At 46.8% G+C, this 21,816-nt stretch overlaps 1 protein-coding gene across 1 annotated transcript; it reads right to left on the bottom strand.

The window, feature by feature from the left end:
• Window positions 1-8,439: 8,439 nt before the first annotated feature.
• IL13RA2 (interleukin 13 receptor, alpha 2) lies at window positions 8,440-21,235 on the bottom strand. The gene is made up of 9 exons (XM_010565270.1): window positions 21,142-21,235; window positions 17,893-18,044; window positions 14,803-14,956; window positions 14,222-14,342; window positions 12,421-12,605; window positions 11,140-11,297; window positions 10,196-10,340; window positions 9,427-9,529; window positions 8,440-8,542 (listed from the first exon to the last, which is right to left on the bottom strand). The coding sequence occupies exons 1-9, from the start codon at window positions 21,233-21,235 to the stop codon at window positions 8,500-8,502; spliced, it is 1,155 nt and encodes a 384-aa protein (XP_010563572.1). The 3' UTR covers window positions 8,440-8,499.
• Window positions 21,236-21,816: the final 581 nt, after the last annotated feature.

Here is a 21,816-nt window from a genome sequence, read left to right as displayed (position 1 = left end):
CTGCTCACAGCAGCCAATGGGTGAAAAGTTATTGTGGAAAATTGAGACTGTGAAGCAATCCTTGTTATGTATTACATCTCTCATGAATGCTGCCTTATGTTCTGCTTCCCCCCAAAATGAAGGATCTCTTAGCATGTAAATACAATTTCGCCAGCAGTTTCCTGGGTCAATGGCTGCTGCGTTGTCACTCCAGTGGGCTACTAACACTTAGGTGACTTGAAAAATGAATCATGCAGCATCACACAGGGGCATGTTGAATCCACTGTTCCGAACTTTCCTGTGCTTGAATCATAATTAGTTCAACAAATAGGATAAACTAATGTTTAATTAAAATACAGCCTAATTATCCAACATATGTTTTTAATAGCATCTAATTGTGGCATTTTGAGTTATTTGAATTGCTTATACACTAAAAACGATCTGTAGGCTGGTGCCTGTTAGACCACTGCCTGGTTGCATTTTTTTAAAATTCCAGAGCAGTTTTACATTTGTGTGTGCTGCTTATGTTAGTGTCTCCTCCTGCAGAAGAACAGGCGGGTGCTGGTGACGGATGCTTATCAAAGCCACTGAAGATTTTAATCAGGGTCCTTTTCCCTGACTGAAGGCTAGAACAGGTCTTATGGAACTTTTTGGGGAGGAAGACTTCAGTGCCTCTCCTGCAGAGCTCACATTTGCCAAAGATCATGATACTGCTCAAAGCAACAGGTAAGTGCAAATGCCCAGCTGACATCACAGCTGTGTCGCAGGTTCCTCCCCTGTAGGCACCAATAGTTCATGTCCCAAAATGTCTTCAGAGAGGATCCACAGGTGGCAGTGACTCACCTATGAAGCCATGACAATGTTCAGCCCCCTCAGCTAAGCACTCCCCCTTCTTTTTGCAGCGCAGCCACAAGGCTGGCACACAGGTGAGCTAACCCTCAAATAAGCATTTGGTCTCTCTTGTACCTTTTCTAGGTGTTGCTGAAGAGAAAACTGCCTGCATCCTCTACCAGGCTGTCCTATGACGGCATTTAGCAAAGTGGTGGGATGCGTTACTGACTCCATGCAACAAAGCAGCTGATGCAGCAAACCATGGTTGAACAAATGGTGTTTTTCCTTAGCCAGATCTTTACTCCTTGAGGGTAAATGAATGTGATTGCCTGTTGTGCTGTAGTTAGTTGGCACTTCTGCTTTAAAAAAAATAGGTGGGAATATGTGTTGGACCTGAGCAGCAGCCCTGGTAATAGTCACGGTGGGGGGACACAAGTCCAGGCAGGGGCATAGAGAACCCTTTTAATACGAAGAGGGTAGAAAGCTTGGCTTGTTCCTCCTAGCAGCCAAAGATGGGTGAAGAAAGCTCTCCATCAGGACATCAGGGAGTGCTTGTTCTGACTAAGAAGGGAGACGAGCTATTTAGGCTAGAGGAAAACACTGGTATACAAAAAGGGCCAGAAATAAACTAGAAATTAGAAGCAGGTTTCTAACAAGTGGAGGATTCCAGGTCTGGGACTGCACTTTCTGGTGAGGCAGCAGTAACGGCAACCAAAAAGCTTATTGAGGGCTCAGCTCTTGCATTCACGCAGGAATTTATGCTATAGGGCTACAGCAGGAGGGCCCAGCTCAGCCCTTATGTCCTCAGCCTCCTGTCTGACAGGGCTCTGGCACCAAGCCAGTCATCTGCACGGCAGCACCTCTGACCTCCCCAGCGATGTGTCCCAAAGCGTGGGAGGAAAAAACATCTTGAAGCAAGAACACTGTTTTTGTGCTACAGTCCTTCAAAGTCCTAGCAAAGCTATGAAAAATGCCACAGTTTTGGAGGAAGGCAGGCAAGGCCATGCCAAGTCAGTACATCTCCTGCAAGTAGGACAATATGAAGTGAGGGGATCGTGAAGGCTGTGTGTTCCTAGCCCTGAGCCAGCCCCAAATTGTTTGAAGCAATATTTCATTTGCCTTCTCAGAAGCATCCAGAATCAACCAGCTTGGCTAGCCCAAGCCTGACTGCATGCAGTCACGTAAGTTTTATTTACCCACAACAGCATTTTCATGGACATTGAGTATTATTGGAGCCAGTCAGTCTGCTCTGGAGAGACACAGTGTTGAGGTAATGTCCTGTTGGGCTGCCATTAGCTGGTGTAGTTGAGAAAACACTGGTGAGCAGCTTTAAGGGCTGAGAGTCTGCTTTGTGCTTGCACAGTCTGACTTTTTTAATACTTTTCTTTGTCACTGCATTTCCAACTGTGCAGCCAGGAACCTCATGTTTTTGCTTCAGTAAAATAAATTGTGTTGTTGGCCTTTTAAGCTCTCTGTTGTTAAAAGTGGACTCAGCTGAACCTGGTAGGCAGCAAGGTTATTGTTTTCTCAGTGTGAGTGTTTCTAAGTGAATTGGCAGCATGGGCACAAACTTCTGGGCAGCTACCAGCCAAGACCAATTTGAGGGTCCCAAACATTGGGACATATTTCCAGTTGAACAGTTAAGAGCTGGAACATCATCAGATAAAAGGCTAGGACTATCCTCTCCTGGGCTTTATCCATCAGGTGGGGACCTCTCGGAGGCACAGTGGCTCTCCCAGGTTCCCTGGGTGGCCCCGGCTCTGCAGTCAGACCCTGTGAGGGTGCAAAGGATGGTTGGGTACCTAGAGGTAGGATGGGAACCTGCATGTGTTGTCTCTGGTTTCTTCTCCAATGTAAATTTTCTGTAGCCATTCCATGGAGAAAGCTGTATGCACCGGGTGATTTAACACACTCTTTGCATCTGTTTGCTGTTACTGAAGTTGCACATGTGTGTCATGGCCACACAGGGAAGGGCACTTGAGGAGCGGAGGTCGACATGTCCAAAGGCAGCTGGGAGGCTGCAATCCTTGTGAAGATCAGGTTTTGCACAAGCAGACTGGCAGAAAAGGATTGCTGTGGACTGCTACAGCAGTTGGCACACAGGCGGATCGACAGCAGATCCGAAGCAGGACAGAGCTGGGGATGGTTGGACACTTACAATGGCACACGTTCACATGGGGCACTTGACATCTTCGGTTTTTCTGGCTTACATTCCAGTGCAACCTTTTTTTCCAAATGTGGGCAGATAAATAGCTCTTCAGTGCTCTGAGCCTGACCCTGTGCCTGGGTGGTGAGGGACTGATGTGTTGACAGATTTTAGCCTTGAAATACAGAACTTCGTCTCCCAAGAACATCATGTTTCTGTTTGGTATGCATGTTTTCTCCACCCCTGCGTGAATTCCAGTGAAGAACGTTCTGCCACCCTTTGTTTGTTTTAAAATCGTAAAGATACCTAGATAAGTGAATTCTATTAAAGGAAGGTGATTCCCTGGTTTGTAAAAAAAACCCTGATATTTATTACCTGGGGTTTTTCCTAAATGAAAATGATTCCTGCAAGTCCCTGGTGCTTTGGTAAGCTGGGACATCCAAGCACACGAAAGGTGTGACATGCCTTTACCACCTCCATTCACAGCTTCCCAGGCAAGGAAAGAAAAAACATAGTTTGCGGATGATCGCTGATGACCATGGCTCAACCCCCCCCACTGCAGCTGCAGGAACTTGGGCACCTTCCAGCAAAGGCAGGGCGATGTAGCCTAATTCATATCATATTCATGCTTAATATCTCAGAGAAGGCAGAGATGTTGTGCAGGCTCTCCTTGCCTTCAGAGATGAGTGTACACATGATCAGGAACTGCAGCAGGGCTGCCACTATGCCTGTCAAACCCCCATGCTTAAGGATGTGCCTGCACTCAGCTCTCTGTGGAGTGTGACCTGCTTAAACACTGAGGTTGTTTCCAGGGCAGAGCCATCAGAAAAGGAGATGTCAAGACCATGTTTAGGATTTTTAAATTAGTTTTCTTTTTTTTGAAATGTGTCTCGTGGCATAACTGCTGAATAGTGTTTTTTTTTCCTGAGCAGAGCAATCCCATGGTACGTCTGGACGGCAGTCCCGTACAGGAGGCAACCAGCCTGGGGAGGGAGGCGAATACTCAGTTTTGTTGCAAACCTTGTGGTGGCCATCGTTTCTCATCTGGTTATTTTATCTCTCTGTACTCCGGAAGAGGATCTTGACACAGACGGTTTGCAGAGCTGTTTCAGCTGTTCAGACAGCTCAGCCACAATATGTTGCCTCAAATTGTTTTGTTAAGCACATGCATCAGCTGTACTTGTTTGCCTTGAAGCTATGAGAACCACAGACCCTCCTGAGAAAATTCAGCTTCTACATAGACATAAAGAGCTTGACAGTGCTCTTGAATGTACCCTGCTGCACAAGGCAGTGAGCTGCAAACCTGCCATGGCCCATGAAGCTCTTTAGGTTTTAGATGATATCATTAGTTACTGCACTCCCAAAGCCTCGACATCTAGAAGCTGAAGCCAGAACAGCTGTGCCGCTTTATGTCCTTTCAGGATCTAGGTACTCCTTAGAGCTGCAGTGTCTTGGGGATGGGTGCTGAGACCCAGGGTTGCTGGGGGATGCAGGAGCTGATTCCAGAGGCAGGGACATACAGCAGGGCGCGGTCCCCGCTCGGCCAAGCCTCCAGTTTGAGCTGACGGGGTATTTCTGTGGGTGCTCGGTAGCATGAGCATGGGAGGGAGGGCAGGGACTGCTTCTGGCTGGCACATGCCATGGGAGACGCAGCTCCCGGTCAGCGCAGCAGCACTGAACCATGGTCATGGTGGTGTGTAAACATGAGGGGTGATGTTACCCAGCAGTCAGCCTGGCGCCGAATGATAGAGCAGAGGTGTGATGCTTCTCCGCTTAGCAGTACAAAAAGAACAAACCTCATCTATCTTAGAGTGAGAGCGCCATTGTCCCCTCTATTTAATTTTCATGCACTAAATACTGAATTCTGGCGGAAGCGATGCTGCACCTGCTTTCCTCCTCCTCTGCGTCCAAGCACAGATGCTGACACCCAGTGGCCATGGAGTTTCTAGCGCCTGTACGGGATGGAAAACTTCAGCAGAGATGCCTCAGCCGGTGAGATACAACTTCTGCATTTTCATTTGCTCAAGTGCAAGAGGAGTAAAGAGCTGCTGAGAGGTGCCAGCCTTGTTTTATGTCTTTCAGCCATTGGCCTGTTATAGTGGTTGAAACACTTCAAAATCTTGCATTCAGAGGCCAGTCAGAAAAATGAAAAAATACAAGGATGGAAAATGAGGAAACAGAAGGTAAACTGGTTTTCAAATTATTCTCTTGTTAGTAGCTTGAAATAGACCTCAGTGAGAGAAGGAGGGCGATTTTGTGAGTTCAGAGACCTTGGCATTCACCTTCCCTGTTTTGCTACTTCCCCAAAGCAGTTAGAATATGACAGATGCAAATTGATTTTACATTTCCCTGCAGCATGCACAGGATCATGCTTTCATATGTTTGACAAGTATTGACATTCTCTAGGGAAAAAAAAAACACTCTGTAGGAAAGGTTGCTTTTTATTCTTCAACAAATGGCTCTAAGACTTTATCAGTCAAAGACAGAAAGAAGACCCTAAACTCAAGGGTATGGAAAGGAGTTCTCTTTGTTTGGCAAAAAGACATGCCTCACCAGACATGTGGGGCTAAGATGGTAAAAGCACCAGGGAACCCAGACATGAGCAGGGAACAATAAGAGCGGAGTATGCCAAAGGAGGAATTTTGAAAGTGCTTTACTGAAAATATTAATTACGGGCTACAGCAAATGAATTAAACCACTGTAATGCAAATATTGTGTGAAAGAAATACATAATTAGTGTAATTCTATAAACAGGCAAAAAAAGCGTAATACTGAAATTCTAGCAAGGCTCAGGATGTTAGGAAGGACTAGCAGCTGGCCACCTATTAGGATTAAATTTTGCACATGCTGTAGATGTGCTGCTTGTGAGAAAGGGGGTGGGGGTGTCTTGCTGCTGCAGCGAGGACCCTCTGCCAGGGTGAGTTTGGTGAGCGGGGAGCCCCGTGGTGGGGCAAGCCCAGCTTTCCTTACCTAAACACTCCTGTAAAGCTGCAGCATACAGATACCATAAGTAGATGTACTTAATTTATCACTCTGTTACTAGGCAGGTTTCTAGGCAGGCTTCAGCCTAACTTTTATATTTTGTGGTTACTGAAATAGCTCTGATCTTTTCTGGGGTGAGGTCTAGCTGCAGAGGTACAACTTCCATTCCTTTGCCACCTCTTACCTGCACCCATTCTCTTTAATTCTTCTTCCCTTCTTACCTCTTTTTGGACAAAATTAGACTAGAAACTTTAACCCACCTTAAACCCATCCAGGAGGCCGGGGTTCCCGCACCATTCTTCCCACTCCAAATGCCTGTGCCCAGCGTTCCCACATGGTGAAATGGGTGAGATCACATCAGATGTACCCAGGGCAGCAGGGTGGGCTCTAGCTGCCCTCCTCACTTTTCCTCTGCGGGAAGTTCACAATGTACTCATGTGGTTTTTAGTAGATGTTTAAACTTCTTAAGAGGTTGGCAGAACATCAGAGGCCTACCAGGAGTTATTTCCAGTAATAGCAAATCTCAATGGGACTCTTTCCAACAGTTTTCTCTAGTGCTTTTTCTGGTTTTAACCATTATTATTAGTGCAGTAACTGTTGCCCTGGTGGCAGTTCTGAAAACCCATAACCCAAATGCTACCCAGTTCTGTATGTGCCAAAGTCCTCTAGTTCCTGAAAGTACCCAAAAAACCCTAGAACAAGCTTGGCTGAGCATCTCTGCTCACGTGGTGTTGCAGAGCAGCACATCCAGGCTTGGTCCTCCCAGAGATTGCCCTGCCCTGATGGCCTATCACTCTGCAGGGAGGCACACACAGGCCAGCCTCCAGAGCAAGTCAGAGCAAAATATTTGCGCTGTGCCAGCCAGGGGCAGCTGTGGTGAAGGGCTGTGCCCCTTGTCACTGCAAAAATCCCGCTGGAGACCAGAGGGGGAAGGAGGGGGACTCTCTGCACCTGGCAGGAGGGCACCAACCAAAGAACTGCTCTCTCCCATCACACAGAGGAGGAAATGCTGTCCTGAGCCTCCTGCATCTGGCCTGTTGTATGAACCATGCATTCCCTTGAATTGCTCTGATGAGCATGTTTTGGAGATGTCTGCAGGCCGAGTGTCCCTAAGTTGGGGTGGGGCGCTGCTTCTGGGCCAAGCCAGCTTTATTCCTGCTTCCTTTTGCCTACTGTGTTAGATCAGTCAGTGCCTTGCAAGTCCAGCTCCCTTCTCCAATTCTAATGTGCTGCATTCATCAACGTAAAACACAGTATTTCAATGCCTGTTGCATGCTTATGGGTATTTTTAAATGTAAAGTCATCCCATGCTGGCTGGCCAGAAGCCCCAGGAGACAGTAGAGGCAGAGGTTGTGTCTCATCAAAATAACAACAGCCAGGAAACTTCATTTCTGCTCCAGTCTGTGCATAGACCATTTTTTTTCTGGTGCTCTCCTCCTTTGGTTGCTCCCCAAATAATGTTGGGTTGTTGCCCATTTAGCAGTGGAAGCAGCTGATAGTGACTGAATAATTTTGCAGTTGGATGTGTAAGACAGCACTTGCTGTGTTGATTGGATTAGCATGGCTTTTTACATAGCTGATTGACGCAAACTTGATTTTCTCACTGAGTTTCCACTGTTCACTAGAAATTCCCAGTTTGAATAAATGCTTCTGCAAGAAAATATGCTTTCTGGGTTGTTCAGATGAAATGAAAGCACACTAAACCTCTGGGTTTTAGTTGGTTAGTTCTTTGACCAAAAAAACCCAGAATGGGCTTGGAGGACAGTGTCTCATCTAATGCTGACCTTTTTTAAATTTTTTTATCATCATCATAAAGAATGCTTCCTTAAAAATCAGTCAGCAATCTCATCAGCTGAATACATGGTGCTGAGAGACATCTTGGGTCCTTCATTGAATTCTAGTACCAGTGCCAGCTTCCTAGAGAAGTTCCCACACTGTCTTTGCCAGAGTAACCCTCACTTCTCTGAAGCATCTGTCCTTTGCAGTAGCTGTGATCATGCCTTTTTACAGCAAAAGTTTCTCTCCAGGCCTCCCCACTTCAGCTTTGCAACATATAAGGCATATCGGTTAACGAAATAAACAGTTCACAGAGCTCACATTCAGCATTCAGGTGCTCTCAGCAGACTGAGTATTTGGGAGCTAGGAAGATGTGGTGAGAGCGAGGTGGGGTACAGTGGCTAGATGCAGGCGTTTGTACCTAGCATTGTGAGTGAGGTGCTGCCCTTCAGTGTGTGTCCTGTTGACAGATTTCTAGAGTCCTTAAATAAAAAAACCAAACCCACAGAGGAACATGTTATCTTTATTCATGGCAGTTTCCACTGCCTCCTTTTTCTCCCTTGTCCTGTTACCAGAAATGGCTCACTCCAGAGTCAGTTTAAAACTCCTCCAATGTTTTCCTGAGCCCGCTGAGGACTCGACTTGCAACAACAAGCCCCGCTAGTGGAAGCAGGTAGAGAAGACCCACGTGGGCTATAGAAAGCTCAGGGCTTCTCAGCTGTCCTTGGGATGATGTTCTAAGAGCAATCCATCAAACACAAGTAGTATGGTAGTCGCAAGCAGAGTTAGCATCCCACAGATGCATGCAATGGCTTTCCTGCTGGGGATCTGAAATGGGCACAGACTGTTATTCCCAGCACTAAGAGTCAGCTGGGGACACACTGCAGCATCCTCATCACACATCGCTGCATCCGAGTGGCAATGCAGGAAGCATTCGCTTTCCACAGTTTTCTTGCTAGCATCTACACTTTGTTCCAATTTCATAAATCAAAACATTTGAAAGGTGGATACAAAACAAAGATGGAGTGTGTGTCTCCATGCATTCAACTACCAAGTCTCTGAGGACAACACACAGGTATTTCTATAACCAGTTCTCCTTCATCAGTGATGCCTTAAAAGGCATATTAGAAAAGCTATCATCTACTTGCTTACGCTATACGGTCATAAGGAAAAGATAAGTTATCAGTACTAGGGGATCGGTTCTCTCTAAGTGATCCTTCAGACCTGAAGAAAATGTTATCAATACCAATAATTTGGATATGGGCAAATTCATCCACTTCATCTGCTTTCCTCATGTGCCGTCATTGACATGAATGCAAATAACTGGGATGGGAGCACAAAGAGAATGAGGCCTTAGCCCATAAAAATGGCTTTTCTTTAACACAGCCACTACAAATCTCTGCTGCGTGAGTGGTTTGGGGCAAGATAATGCTACTATTTATGCTGCTGTGCATGCAAGTAACTTTCCTGCATTTAACAGAAGTCTGAGGTCGCATGAGCAGGATTTGGGTCTCTGCTGTGAGTTTATGGGTTGTTGTAAGGCATTTCATATCAGGAACAGCCACACTTACAAGGTTGTTTCCTCAAAATAAACTGTTGTTTGGTGTCTATTAACATTTGGCATTTAATATTTAATACGTTTTAATTTCTAACTGTAGTCTGAGACACCCACATAAAAGCACATTGCATGAACAGGCTGCCTTGGTGCTTACCTTTTCTTGCACTGGCCAATCAACATAAATATTACGAGGCTACTTGACAAACTCAGAATGACTGGAATGAGGATAAATAGCTGCTTGTCCTCTTTTCTGGACACTGCAAAGATAAATGACAGCAAATAAAAAAATGCTAGCTTCCAGAACGGGTCATATTACCTCTTACAAAGCTTGGGCTCAGATGCAAACTCAGTGTGTCCACATTTGTTACCCTTTCTTTCTTTGTTTATTTATTTATTTATTTATTTATTACAGATAGATCCAGGTATATGTTACTGTATCGGGTAACATACTCCTTCAGCGTAACATATATCCTGCATACATATGTAGGCACCGCTATGTTACTCTTCCCTGCCTTCTGCACCTTGCAGCAGAGCCAGTGCACACAGGGACAGCCCTATAGAGCCTATGGGGTGCAAAGGTGCTGATCCGTGGTGTGGGGCAGCCAGGAGGATGCCCTGTGGAGAGACACCGAGTAACGTGCCCTCTCTTGCAAAGCAGTCACTCCTCCATCACAGCTGTCTTTGTGCAGCGGGGAAAGGTGCTGGTGCAGAAGCATTAATATTTTGGGGCTCGCCAGCTAAGTGCACTGGAGATGCAAAGCTGTAGGAATGGCTGTGCTGCAGTAGGTTGACACTGTAACTAAACCAGGATCCCAGCTCCAGTGCTGGACACCAGCAGATGCTCATGGTAGCCACTGGCACTTGGTCCCAAACAAGCTTTATAAAGGATGTAAAAGAAATGCTGGTTACTTTGGATTCCATACCAGAGAAACACTCCTGCGTCCATTCACTCCAAAAGCCCTGGTCAGCACAGAAAATATTTGTTCTCCCCCTGACACGAACACATGAAATGTGGCTTTGATTTGCTCTGGAAATTGTTAAAGCAGTCTCCATTTGGGTTGACACAGACTGAGAAACAAAACAGAGAGAACAAATGTCAAGGAATTACATGTCACCACCAGTAGTTCTCTGGCATGGCCAGATGTTTCTGAACATAATCTCCAGGCTCTGCAAACCCTTGGATTATGTTTTGGCAGTTTTAAATGATTTCATAATAGTTTTGGACCAGCTAATGCCAAGAAGATGACAATGGAGATGAATCTGAAAATACATACATTCTGGGAGGCACCATCGTGTATGTTGCCATTTCTGCCTGTTAATTTATGGAATCTTTCATTAAATTAGCTAAGACGACTCGTGTAGAATATAGCACTAAAAGAAAAAATTTCCTTCAGATGCCCCCTATGATTAATTAGTTCTTGCCATTTTTGCTATCAAAACTGCACCTGGATAATGCACAAGGAAAAAGCACCATGCATAAAAGACATGTTGTGTCCCAGGCCACTTCTTTGGAGAGACTGGAATTATAGTTTCATTGGACCATCATCACCATTTCCATGATGACAGCTTTCTGAGATAACAGGCTGGAGGCCTGAGAAAGCAATTGCTCAGAGACTCATGCTGGGATGTGTTACTGCTAAAGCAAATGCTGCGGCTGGAGGTCAGGGTGTTAAGTAGGAGCACGTACAATGGAGCAGCTGGTCAGCACCAGATAATGTCTCTGCACAGTCCGTGCACAGGGTAGCTAACACCCCATCTGCAACTCAGTGCGAACCCCAGTTTTCCGGTGTGCCTCCTCGCTGCCGGCCATCAGGCAGGGCCCCCCACCCCGAACCCCCTCCCTGCGGCACAGCGCGTGCGTCCCTACCGCCCAGGCAGCCTTGGCCTCCTCCAGATCTTCTGCCAGCTGAACCTCGTACTCCAGGCACTGGGGCGGCGTTTCGCCACCCGGCGGGCCCCACGCCACGTGGAGCTCCTCAGATGCCGACATGGAAACCACCAGCTGCTTCGGGGGCGAGGGCTTTGCTGGGGGGGCAGGGAACACAAAGAGAGACGGTCAGGCGGTGCAATCGAACAGCTTCTGGTGGGAAAGGCTTCAGTTAATCACTGCCAACCCCTGGCCCTTTTCCCTGTTGATGGGTTTTCTGAGCTCCCATTGCTATCAGCCATGATGCTGCAGGAGCAGGATGTCACTGAGGCTGGAGGGTAGTAGTTTTATTTTAACGTGACACGTGGGCTGGGCTAGGTCCATTGCTCTGAGCTGCGGTGCAGGGGTTTTAAAATGCTGGGGTGTGAGTGCTGTGCTTGGCACCACTGCGCCCTGGCGCTGCGAGGGCAGCCTTGGCCCCTGCAGTAAGACACTGCAACAGTGTTGGCCTGATGCTCTCTGCATCCCAGGAGAGGCTCTGGTTCATGCCAGATGCTGAAAACCACACATGAAGCACATGGCAGCACTAATTGAATGCAGAAATCCTGCTTATTAGCCCAGTGGCTTAACTGGAGGACTAGCTATTTATCCCTCTGGCATTTACATGTGGGTAAATGCATCAGCATGGTAAGTGCCCATAATAAAGAGTGCATATATTGGGTTATACATCATGCTGTGTTTTGCTTCCTTTCCCTGTCTCTGATGGGTTTGAAATCCACTTTTGCTCTGGCAGACCCCCATCACACCTTGCACTCAATTCTCCCCAGCCCTTAGCTTGGTTTGAACAGAAAATCCCAAAGATCTCTCCTGTGGTTGCAGGAGCGGAGCAGTGGTTTCAGTTCCAGCAGGAGTATATGAAGCCACCTCTGTGGTGGTGCTGCTAGAGCCAAAAACCCCATAGCTGCTCTGCCATCTGCCCAGCAGACCATTTATGTCCCAAGTTGTCCAGCTGCCAAGCACAGCACTTGGAGGCACCCACTGATCCTCCAGGGTGCGTGCTGAGTGGTGGTGCTCACTTGCAACCACTGCTGGAAACTGAAGTCCTGTGTGGCACATGCCACAGTCCCTTCTCCAGGGGGAAATCCACCCAGACACATTACAGCCACCCATCTACAAGAGCACACATTTGTTTGAGCCCCCTTGTGCAAGACGTGAGCCTTGGGTTCGTGGTGGCCATGCGGGTCCCCAGAAAGAGCCCCAGTGCTTTCCTGCCAGTGTTACCTAGGTTGTGAAGGCGAAGGGTGACATACAACGGCCGTAGCAGAGTGGCTGCTGCTGAACCATTGACACAAATGCTCAGATCCTTATATTCTGCCTGGCTCAGATTTTGCAATACGCAGCCGATGTTTATATCATGATCCTGAATATAGTCATCACACTGCACTGCATGGCTCAGTCCCTCGTACCTAGCAATGTATTAGGAAAACAGAAAGAAAAAAAATAAACACAGAAATGGCAGTCACTACTTGGATAAGGCCTTTTTTTAAGATTGGACCTGTCTCGAGTATTGCCTATATCTTACCCACACTTTGCCTTTCACAAGTGATCCAAAGCACAGTGTTATGCATCTGTCACCTGGACTACTGCTATGGGAAAAGTGTGGGGAGAAGAAAAAAACCAAAATAATATGCACAGATGGCTTCCCAGGTTGGTTTGTAGGCTGTGTCAGCCTCTCCCCATGCCCATTGCTGGAGCACAAGAGGCCTCATGAGGTGCCACTGTGTGAGTGAAGCCGGGGCAGGATCTGGCCCCTACTCACAGAGACAGCCATCCTCCCATGCGGCACTTACGGCAGCATCAGCCGCCAACTCTGGAACTGCAGAAAGGTCTCCTCCCAAGCCAAAATGCAGCGGTTTGTGGCAGGTGACATGTCCCATGAATGTAATGAGGGTTAATGAGCTGCTGTAGCTGATTGCTCGTAGGTCCCATGCATCTACATGGACATGTAATGGAAACCCAGGGGTGGGAGCGAGGAAGGGTTCTGCTGGTTATTAGCTAATGTGCAACCACAACCCGATCCTCTCAACCTGCCTCCTGTCTTTGGGGGCCACTCCCCAAAGCTTAGCTGCTGGCCCTGTCCTGGAAGTACTAAGTGGTGTTTCATATTACCTTTTAAGACTCCTGCTGGTTAGTGCCTGGTTTTGTTACAGGCAGTTTAAGGGTGGGTTTGCTGGGGATTTTTTTTGTGGTTTTGGGGGTTTTTTTTAAGGAACAAATCATGAATTTCCATGGTTTCCTTCAAGCAGACCTTTGTAGTTAGCAAAATGTTTTTAAATCAGTGTTTCTGCTTTGAAGACTATTTCCAAGAGTTACATGGAAACTCTTTTTAAAAAGCAACTATGATTTTCTACACGTAGCCCAAAGGTGTGAAACCCAATGATTTCCTAACTAGTCATCCTTACCATAGTGTCATAGCAATTGAAGCACAAATACAGCATTTACTTTGCCCGAAACCACTAAGTCTGGCTTTGTTTTTCTTGCAGAACAGAATCATCAGGCAACAGTATAAAAGAAATGACTGAGAAACATGCATTATTACTACCTTTCGGCAGCATGTTTGCTTGTATGAAATGTGCTAAGGCTATGAAAATATATTTGAAGACTAAAACTGTTAGTTGCCAAGAAGCCCTGCTCTTTGTATAGGTTTCACTGAGCTTGGTACCCTCCTGCTGAATCCTATCTTATAGAGATATATGCACTGTGATCAAGGGAAATGTGCAGCCAGAATGATCCAGGTATGTTCAGCAAAGGGAAAGCACAAGGCTTCGTGATGGACAACATGCAGAAACCACTCCACGGGTGTGAATAAAAGGCAAAAGAGGAAGGGAGAAGGCACTCCCTGTAGAAGGTCAGCACGAGCCTGATTTTAAGAAAGGAAGCAGGGATTTGGTATTTCCTTGCCCAAAGGCACATGTTGCTTGGTGCATTATTTCTGCTCATTCTGGGTGGATCATGTAATAGCATTGCCTGAGACGTTCACTTGATTGCTGCCTGAATGTTTTTCTATTTTGCTGAGACATACCAATAATATAGCCCATAATGTACGCCATGAGGAGCGAGGAGACCTGGTTGCCAAGTGCACTTGAGGTATTCCCAGTCATGATAGACACAGTGAAAATTCTGAACCTCTGATTCCAGTTTTCCTGTCAAATGAGAAGGAAATAACCACTATTTAGCAATGTACCAGTCAGGCCCAGCAGAAATATCATTTTACATCTTTGAACAATTGTGCTGCAGTTGAAAGACAAAAAAGCAAAAGAAAAGGCCAGTCACCATTATTAGTTTTGCTGCCAAGTGCTCTGTTTCCTATAACAGCCAGTTCACTGTACCTAGAGCAGAAAGATGCATAACTGACCTTTTCATTCAGCCATGGAGCTCGTGCAGGGCAACCCAGCAGAGCCAGGGTACGGGCAGAGGGAAATGAGCCCCAAGGATCCAGTAACCACAACCACAGCCAGTGGAAGCAGAGATGCTCTGGTGTCTTATACTTCAACAAGCCCTGCAATGGCTTATCCACCCAGCAACCCTCAGGCCAGCAGTGGTTCATGCAACAGGCTCATGCAAAGTGCAAAACTACACCAGGTGCTGAAGGCTGCTCCTAACCTTGCAATGGGACCTGAAAGGTAGCATAAATCCAGTCACTTTGCACCTCCACATCATCAGTACACCGTCCTTCCAGCAGTGTTTGCACCTTCACTTCAGCAGTCCTGCTGAGGTCAAATCCAACTCTGAATTTTAGCTTCCTAGTAAAAATAACCTGGTTGAAAGACAGACTTTATAAGCACCTCTTTTGTCACTAAGTGGACTGCAGAATTAGCTACCATTGCTCCTGCTCTAGCTGTGAGTAGGCTCATTTGTGTGCTTTAATGGTTCTTTACATTTCTGTCCTGCTTCTCGTGCCCAGTGCTTCTCCAGCACTCTCGTACCACCTGCTCTGCCCAGCCTCACTGGCTTTGAGTCGCTCCACCTCACAGGACACCAGCAATGACAAGACAGAGCAGACTGTGGTTCAAGGGATCCCCACCAGCCAGGAGCACCGGCGAGGGTCTGGCGAGGAGACCACTGTAAATCCAGATAACAGGCACTTGTTTGTGACGTGAGGTAATCAGAAACAGAAGGAAGAAAGAGTCTTGTAACTGATGGTTCCCACGGGAAGCACAACCACACCCTGCGAGCACGGAGCAGCAGCCAGGCAGCGCAGTGCAGGCTCACCGCTGCATGCCGTTGGGCTTAGCCCTTTGTGGGACTTTTTGAGCAGCGCCTCTAAAGGTATTTCTTTTTTTTTTTTCCCCTCAGACTTACTCCCCCTTACTTTACGCAAGGGAAAAATAACAAGAGTTGTTGGCAAGAGTTACAACAAATGACGAGAAGGAGAAGGTGTCGCATTAGCCCAAGCAGGAGAGAAGTAATGTGCCGTAAAATGCATACATGTGCTGCAGCAAGAACTGCAACGGCACAGCCCACAGTCAAGCTTTTTGTCAGCAGTCCTGGAGTGTAAGAAAGAGCCATGTTGAGCCATGTGTTTCTAACAGACATTGATGACTCTTGCTTCCACTGATGTCCCATGGATTTTTTTTCAGACTGACTCTTCTTTGCGACCTTAACTGGGGTCAAGGTTTTGGCAAGGTACCAGAGGTGTACTTTTCTACTTTTTTAGATCTGCCTTGTATAAGATACTTTTATTACATGTGATTTATGGAATTGTTTTATAAAGCTGCATTTTTTTTTCCTCTGTGCTTTTTAAATCCTAGTTAAAATCATCATAGAAGAATCTGCACAGCTGCACACTGCTGTGTGGCTTGGAGAGTGATGTGCGTCATGACTGATGTCAGGTCAAAGAGCCTTGTTCCATGCTCTTGCAATTACAAATCATAGCTGAAACAGCATGGGAGGTACCCTGCTCTTCCACCTCTGCAGGTTCCCATGGGATGGCTGGGCCAAAACCTGTTTGTGTGTAGCTGAGCACAGCCTGGCAGCCTCTTTGGGTTGGGGGGAAGGGGTTGCAAGGGTGGCTCCCATGAGAAGCTGCTAGAAGCTTCCCCAGCTCCACGTTGGACCCGCTGCTGGCCAAGGCTGAGCCCATCAGCAATGGTGGTAGTGCCTCTGGGAGAACAGATTTAAGAAGGGGAACCTGCAGTGGGGAAGGAGATTGGAATGTGAGAGGAACCCCTCTGCAGATACTGAGGTCAGTGAAGAAGGAGGGCAGGAGGTGTGCCGGAGGAGGGGATGCCCCTGCAGCCCGCAGTGAGATGGCAGGCTGTCCCCCCCCAGCCCGTGGAGGGGAGCGGGGGAGCAGATGCCCACCTGCAGCCCAGGGAGGACCCCACGCCGGAGCAGGGGAAGAGCGAGGAGTCCTCCCCCTGAGGAGGAAGGAGCAGCAGAGACAATGTGTGATGAACTGACCACAACCCCCATTCTCTGTCCCCCTGTGCTGCTGGAGGGGAGGAGGGAGAGAATCTGGGAGTGGAGTTGAGCTGGAAAGGAGGAAGGGGATGGGGGAAAGTGTTCTAAGGTTTGGTTTTACTTCTCATTATCCTGCTTTGATTTGAATGGTAACAAATTAAATTGATTTTGTTTTTTTCCCCAAGTTGAGTCTGTGTTTTGCCCGTGACTATAATTGGCGAGTGATCCTCCCTGTCGTTGTCTTAACCCACAAGCTTCTCTTTATATTTTCTCCTCCTCATCCACCTGGGGCGGAAGGAGTGAGTGAGTGGCTTCATGGTGCCGGCTGGGCGGAAACCATGACACAGCCTTGGCTCTGCTGCCTTGTGCGGATGAAGCGGATGACCAGCTCATGCAGGGCATGCCGAAACCGTTCACAGCAAGAGGCTGGGATCCACAGCACTGCTAACCCAGTGTGACTGCTCCTTCTCTCTCTCCCTGGTCTCTGGAGTTGGCAAGCTGTCTAGCACGCCTGCTTCAGGATTGTGCAAAAATCCTCCCTTTCTTTGAGGACACCAGTCTGTATTTTGGGTTGTTGGGGGACATCCTCAGCATTTTTTTCATGTGTTCCTCAGTACCTTGTGCCAACCAAACAGCTTACTGATGTGTTTCTCCTCTCCCCACTCCATTTACCTTCCTAATCCTGCAGCAGCTTTCATCTTCCAAGCACTCCCAAAATACATTCCTACAACCCTTCCTGTACTGTGCCTGTCTGCTATTGTGCTGCTACACATCAACGAGAGAAGACTGACAATTTTATCATAGAGCTGAGTTAGAGTCAACATATCTAAAAGACAAAAGTAAATGGTAATTAGAAACACCCTTCTGGATAAAGGGAATGTTAGAGCATTAGGCTAATTAATTAAATTTAATCTTTCATTTATTCACCACTTTGCATCCCTAAGGATCTGTTGACACTGCGTTTCACTTCAAGCCCCGTAAAGACTTTCTAAAACATGCAGTGCCTTTTACAATGAAGAATGCTACCAAATATTATTGGATTATTTTTGGCAGCAAGCACCACACCCTCTGACAGAAATAGCCCCATCTCTGGCTGCTGCTGCTGTTACATTTTGAAACACATTCTTATCTGGCAAAAGATTCAAATAACTGGAACAGTCTGGCTTTTTCATGGAAAGCTGGAACTGTTTTGGTACCACTTCTCCTTCAAATGCAAACATAAACCTATGCAGAAACTAAAGGCAGAACAATAGCCTGGATTTAAGAGGAGTAAACCGTGCTTTGTCTTACCTTCCAGTCTCTGTCACCAGCATTGCGGTATTCAAACCTGTATTTTACTGTGCATTCACTGAAGGTTTGTACATTGGGTGGAGGTTTCCACTCTATATCGAGAGAACCTAAGAGTCCAGGATCAGTGATCTGAAGGTCTTGTGGGGGAGCAACTACATTGAAAACAAAGCAGAGGGTAAAACAGAGTGTCAATGTAAAGAAAAAAAAAAAGTTGTGACATTTGAGGAGATGACAAATGCAGCTGCTGGATGTGGAGGGAAGCACTGCTGGTCCAGGTCCAGCCCTGGCTACTTAATAGCCTGTTCTCAACAAACAGACATAAGCTGTACTCCTGTCTACCCCCCAAAACCCAGTTTTTGCTGATGCTCAGAGGAAACACTCAAGGACCATTGAAAGACACAAAGAATGCCACGCTCTTTCAATTGACACTCTTTCAAGATGTTTTAAGCAAAACTACTGTTCTGGGATGACCTTTCAAGTCCTGTATTTGCTTACTTTTAACTCCTAATGTTTACCACTGTCAGGACAAGTATCCTTGCAAACATTGTATTCAGCACATACACCAACATAGAATGACAGATCACAGCATGCTGTCAGGGAAATTTATATTCCTGAACTGTAACAGACACAAATCACCCATATTTCTTTAAATATTCCTTTCAAGTATATTGAAGATTAATGAAAAAACAAGACAAAACCCATGCAGAAGCAGAAAAGCAGAGAGTTGCTATACAAAAATGTGCTTTTACAGTCAATCTGGCTTTTATTAAGCTATTGTAAGGTGCTGCCATATGTTAATAAATCAGCACATATTATGGATGAATTCTGTACTAAGACAGGCTTCCTAAAAGCCCAGCTCTGTATGGACCTGTCATTCACTTTGCTTCTAAGGAAACTTTCCCAAATGAAACACACCTTAGGCAGCAGTCTTAAGATCCCACTTTACCCAGCATGAAAAGCTCCATGGGAGATTTGTTGTTACGTTAGATGGCAAAGTAAGATATCATGTCAGTGTATTTAGGGGGGTGCTGGGGCAAGAAACAATAGACTACAATAATTTGGAGAAAAACTAGATTTTTTTTCTATTTTTCTGTGTAAGTAAAACACTCCCACCAGCTGTGAGTCCCATGAATGCAGCCTGGACTCAAGAGGGTGGTGGTGGGCTTGCTCCAGCGCCAGGGGCAATGGGGCATGGCCCTGCATGTGCGACATCTTGTATTCAGCAGCCCCGTGTTCCTGCAGGAGGCGAGGGTCTGATCTCGCTATGCTACGACAGGCACAGATTTTCCAGCACGAGCAGAGGAGGGGGAATAGGGGCACAGGCAGCTCTGCCTGTGCAAAGAGAGCTCAAGCTGGGCTTTTGGTGACCATCAGAGGTAGGGGTGAGGTGAGGGCATCTCACTCACCTCCTGGGTCTTGGCAAACATGCAAAGGATCCAGGAGAGGGATAAGCAGCGTGGGGGACAGCAAGCCTGTGGGAATGGCACTTGAAGACCTGCAGCTGCTAAAACATGACTGAGTGGCTCATCCAGAAAGACCATTTATAGCCATGCCAAGGAGGGAAGGGAGAGAAGGCGAAGAAGGGGTGTTCCTCCCACCAGCCAGCCTGGGCTGAGGGCCCGCCAGGGCCGGCACGAGGGAAGGTTTCCACATCGCGAGCGCACCATGTCCTAGAGTCGAACCCTGTTATGGTGGCTGGCACACGTAATTTCCATAACAGGCTGGCCGAGGAGATCTGCTGCCAGGGCTGCAAGCTGGACTCGCCTGCGCTCAGGAAGCTCCTCCTGAGTGGATAAATGCTGAGCCTTGCAGCTATGCAAACAAGGAAGCAAAAAGCTACTAGCCTTTGTCATGGGCCTGGTAATAAGCTGTCAAGAGAGGTTTAGATTGGTCAAAACCAGAATTTCTTACTGGAAAGTTTCCATCCTGAGCTTGAACAAGACAGTACTATTTTTTCAAAACAATTGCAACTGTAAACAGCAGTTCTTGCAAAATAATTTTTGAATGGATTTCAGAAGGAATGGCAAAGCTTCTTTCTGGGATGTGGCTTGCGTTCTAGAATTTGATTGTTTTTTAAATGTCAGCACTGCTTCCTGCAGTTTCAATATTACATGACAAACCAGCTTCACTCACATCATTCATACAGAACACAGGACTAGAAATACTCTGGTTTGTTACTGAGTCTTGAAGGAAAGCTGCTCCTGAATGTTTCTTGAGGAAAAAACACCCAACAACTTCTCTACCTGATTTGCATGGTGGTGAGTCAGGTAGTGATGTGCTGGCTAGACAGCCACAGCCCTCATGGCCACCCGCTCCTGGCTGCCATGCACACTCACTCGAACATCGCAGCTTTGATGACGAACTGCCTGCTTATCCCCAGCTGCCTCCCGCTGCCTAGCCCCATGCCATGTCGTGCCTTATGTGGTACAAGCAGCAGGCAGGTTTGCTATTTTCTGCCTATTTTGCCAGTGGAAAAATGGCAGCCTGCCACGTGCTCCCCATATCTTCTATGTCTGCACTTCTCTGTGATGGTCAGAGAGGTGCAGGCAACTTCTGTGTTTTGAGAAGCCCATTTTAAAGGCAATGCTGCTTTGCTTGGCGTGGCAGCGGCACGTTTGCTGGCAGCTTTCTATGCATGCTGGCTGGCAGGACAGGAGCCTCTCAGTGCCCTCCTGGCCAAGTTTTCACCTCTCCACCATGCAGCAGCTGCAGCAGGGATGGCCAGATCTACTCACCATCTCTCTGAAGAAGAAAAGCTTTTGGGTGCAAAGTCCCAGCTCCCAGAGGCCAAAAGGGCTGGCAGGTGCAGTACAGCAAAGAGGTGCTCAAGGGCTTGAAGCAAAGGGTGCTTGAAGTGCCATTGCCATGGATCATAGCTTGCAAAGCAGTATTTTTTTAGAAGAAAGTATTATTCTCCAATTATGGATAAGACTTGCATTTCTTACACCTAGCACAGTCTGTTTGTCTGGAACCACATTCAGGAGCATTTATGTATCCACGTGGTATTTATATTTAATAACTCTATATCAAACAATATACCAAAGGCAGCTTCTGGTCCTTTTGAAGTTACTCAGAAAAATATCCACTAAACACACAATATATTTACACAATTGATTACAGGTTTATAAATCAGCCACTTGCTGTAACACACACAAGAAAAGCTTCAGTTGAAGGACTAACTTCATAAAGGGCCCCAGTTAATGTGAAGCCTACGTTATGCAGCAACGCGAACAACACGCCGGGTTTTACCTGTGGTGTGGGAGGAGGAGGAGGAGGAGGACGACGACACCACGCAGCCCCACACCAGCACCACGGAGAGCATGTAAAGCCACCGGAGAGCCATTCCGAGGTAGGACGGCAGGGATTCCTGCTGGAAGGTGTGTGGCATCAGAAAAGCAGTCCTGCAGCACGTGTGCAAGGAGGCTGGAGAAATAAAGCAGTGTTGAAAGGCTTCAGCACATCGGTGGGGCCCTGGCATTCCCTCTGCAGGGTGAGCACTGACAACAAGTGCCTTTTTACTTGTTTACCAAGTCTGATTAATCATTTCCCAGAGGACTTTTTTTATTTGTAATTTTTGGGGCTGACAACACATGGATGACTTGAGCTTCATTTGAAATAGTTTCTGGCTAGCTAAGCACATTCTCCGAAGGCACGTCAGCCTGTACTTCAGTCACCAAGCCGTCTGCTGCATGTCTTCTGTGGAAAGAGTAACGCAGCCAAGCAACTAACCTGCCTGCCATAGGAAGTGCCTCGGACCAATGGCATTTTCATTAAAAAAAAAAAAAAAAGAGAATGCCTGAGCATTACCTTATTCAAATCAATAAACAGACACATCTTATGCAGCTGTCACCAGTGCTTTTGGCTATCCTGTTTAAGGATTTGGTGACTAAAAAGAAAAAAAAAAAAAGGAGATAATTTCCTTTC

Source organism: Haliaeetus leucocephalus, unplaced genomic scaffold, assembly GCF_000737465.1.
Source record: "Haliaeetus leucocephalus isolate CR32 unplaced genomic scaffold, Haliaeetus_leucocephalus-4.0 Scaffold189, whole genome shotgun sequence".
In the NCBI taxonomy this organism is placed as follows: Eukaryota; Metazoa; Chordata; class Aves; order Accipitriformes; family Accipitridae; genus Haliaeetus; species Haliaeetus leucocephalus.
This window is presented reverse-complemented; position numbering and strand designations above follow the sequence as displayed.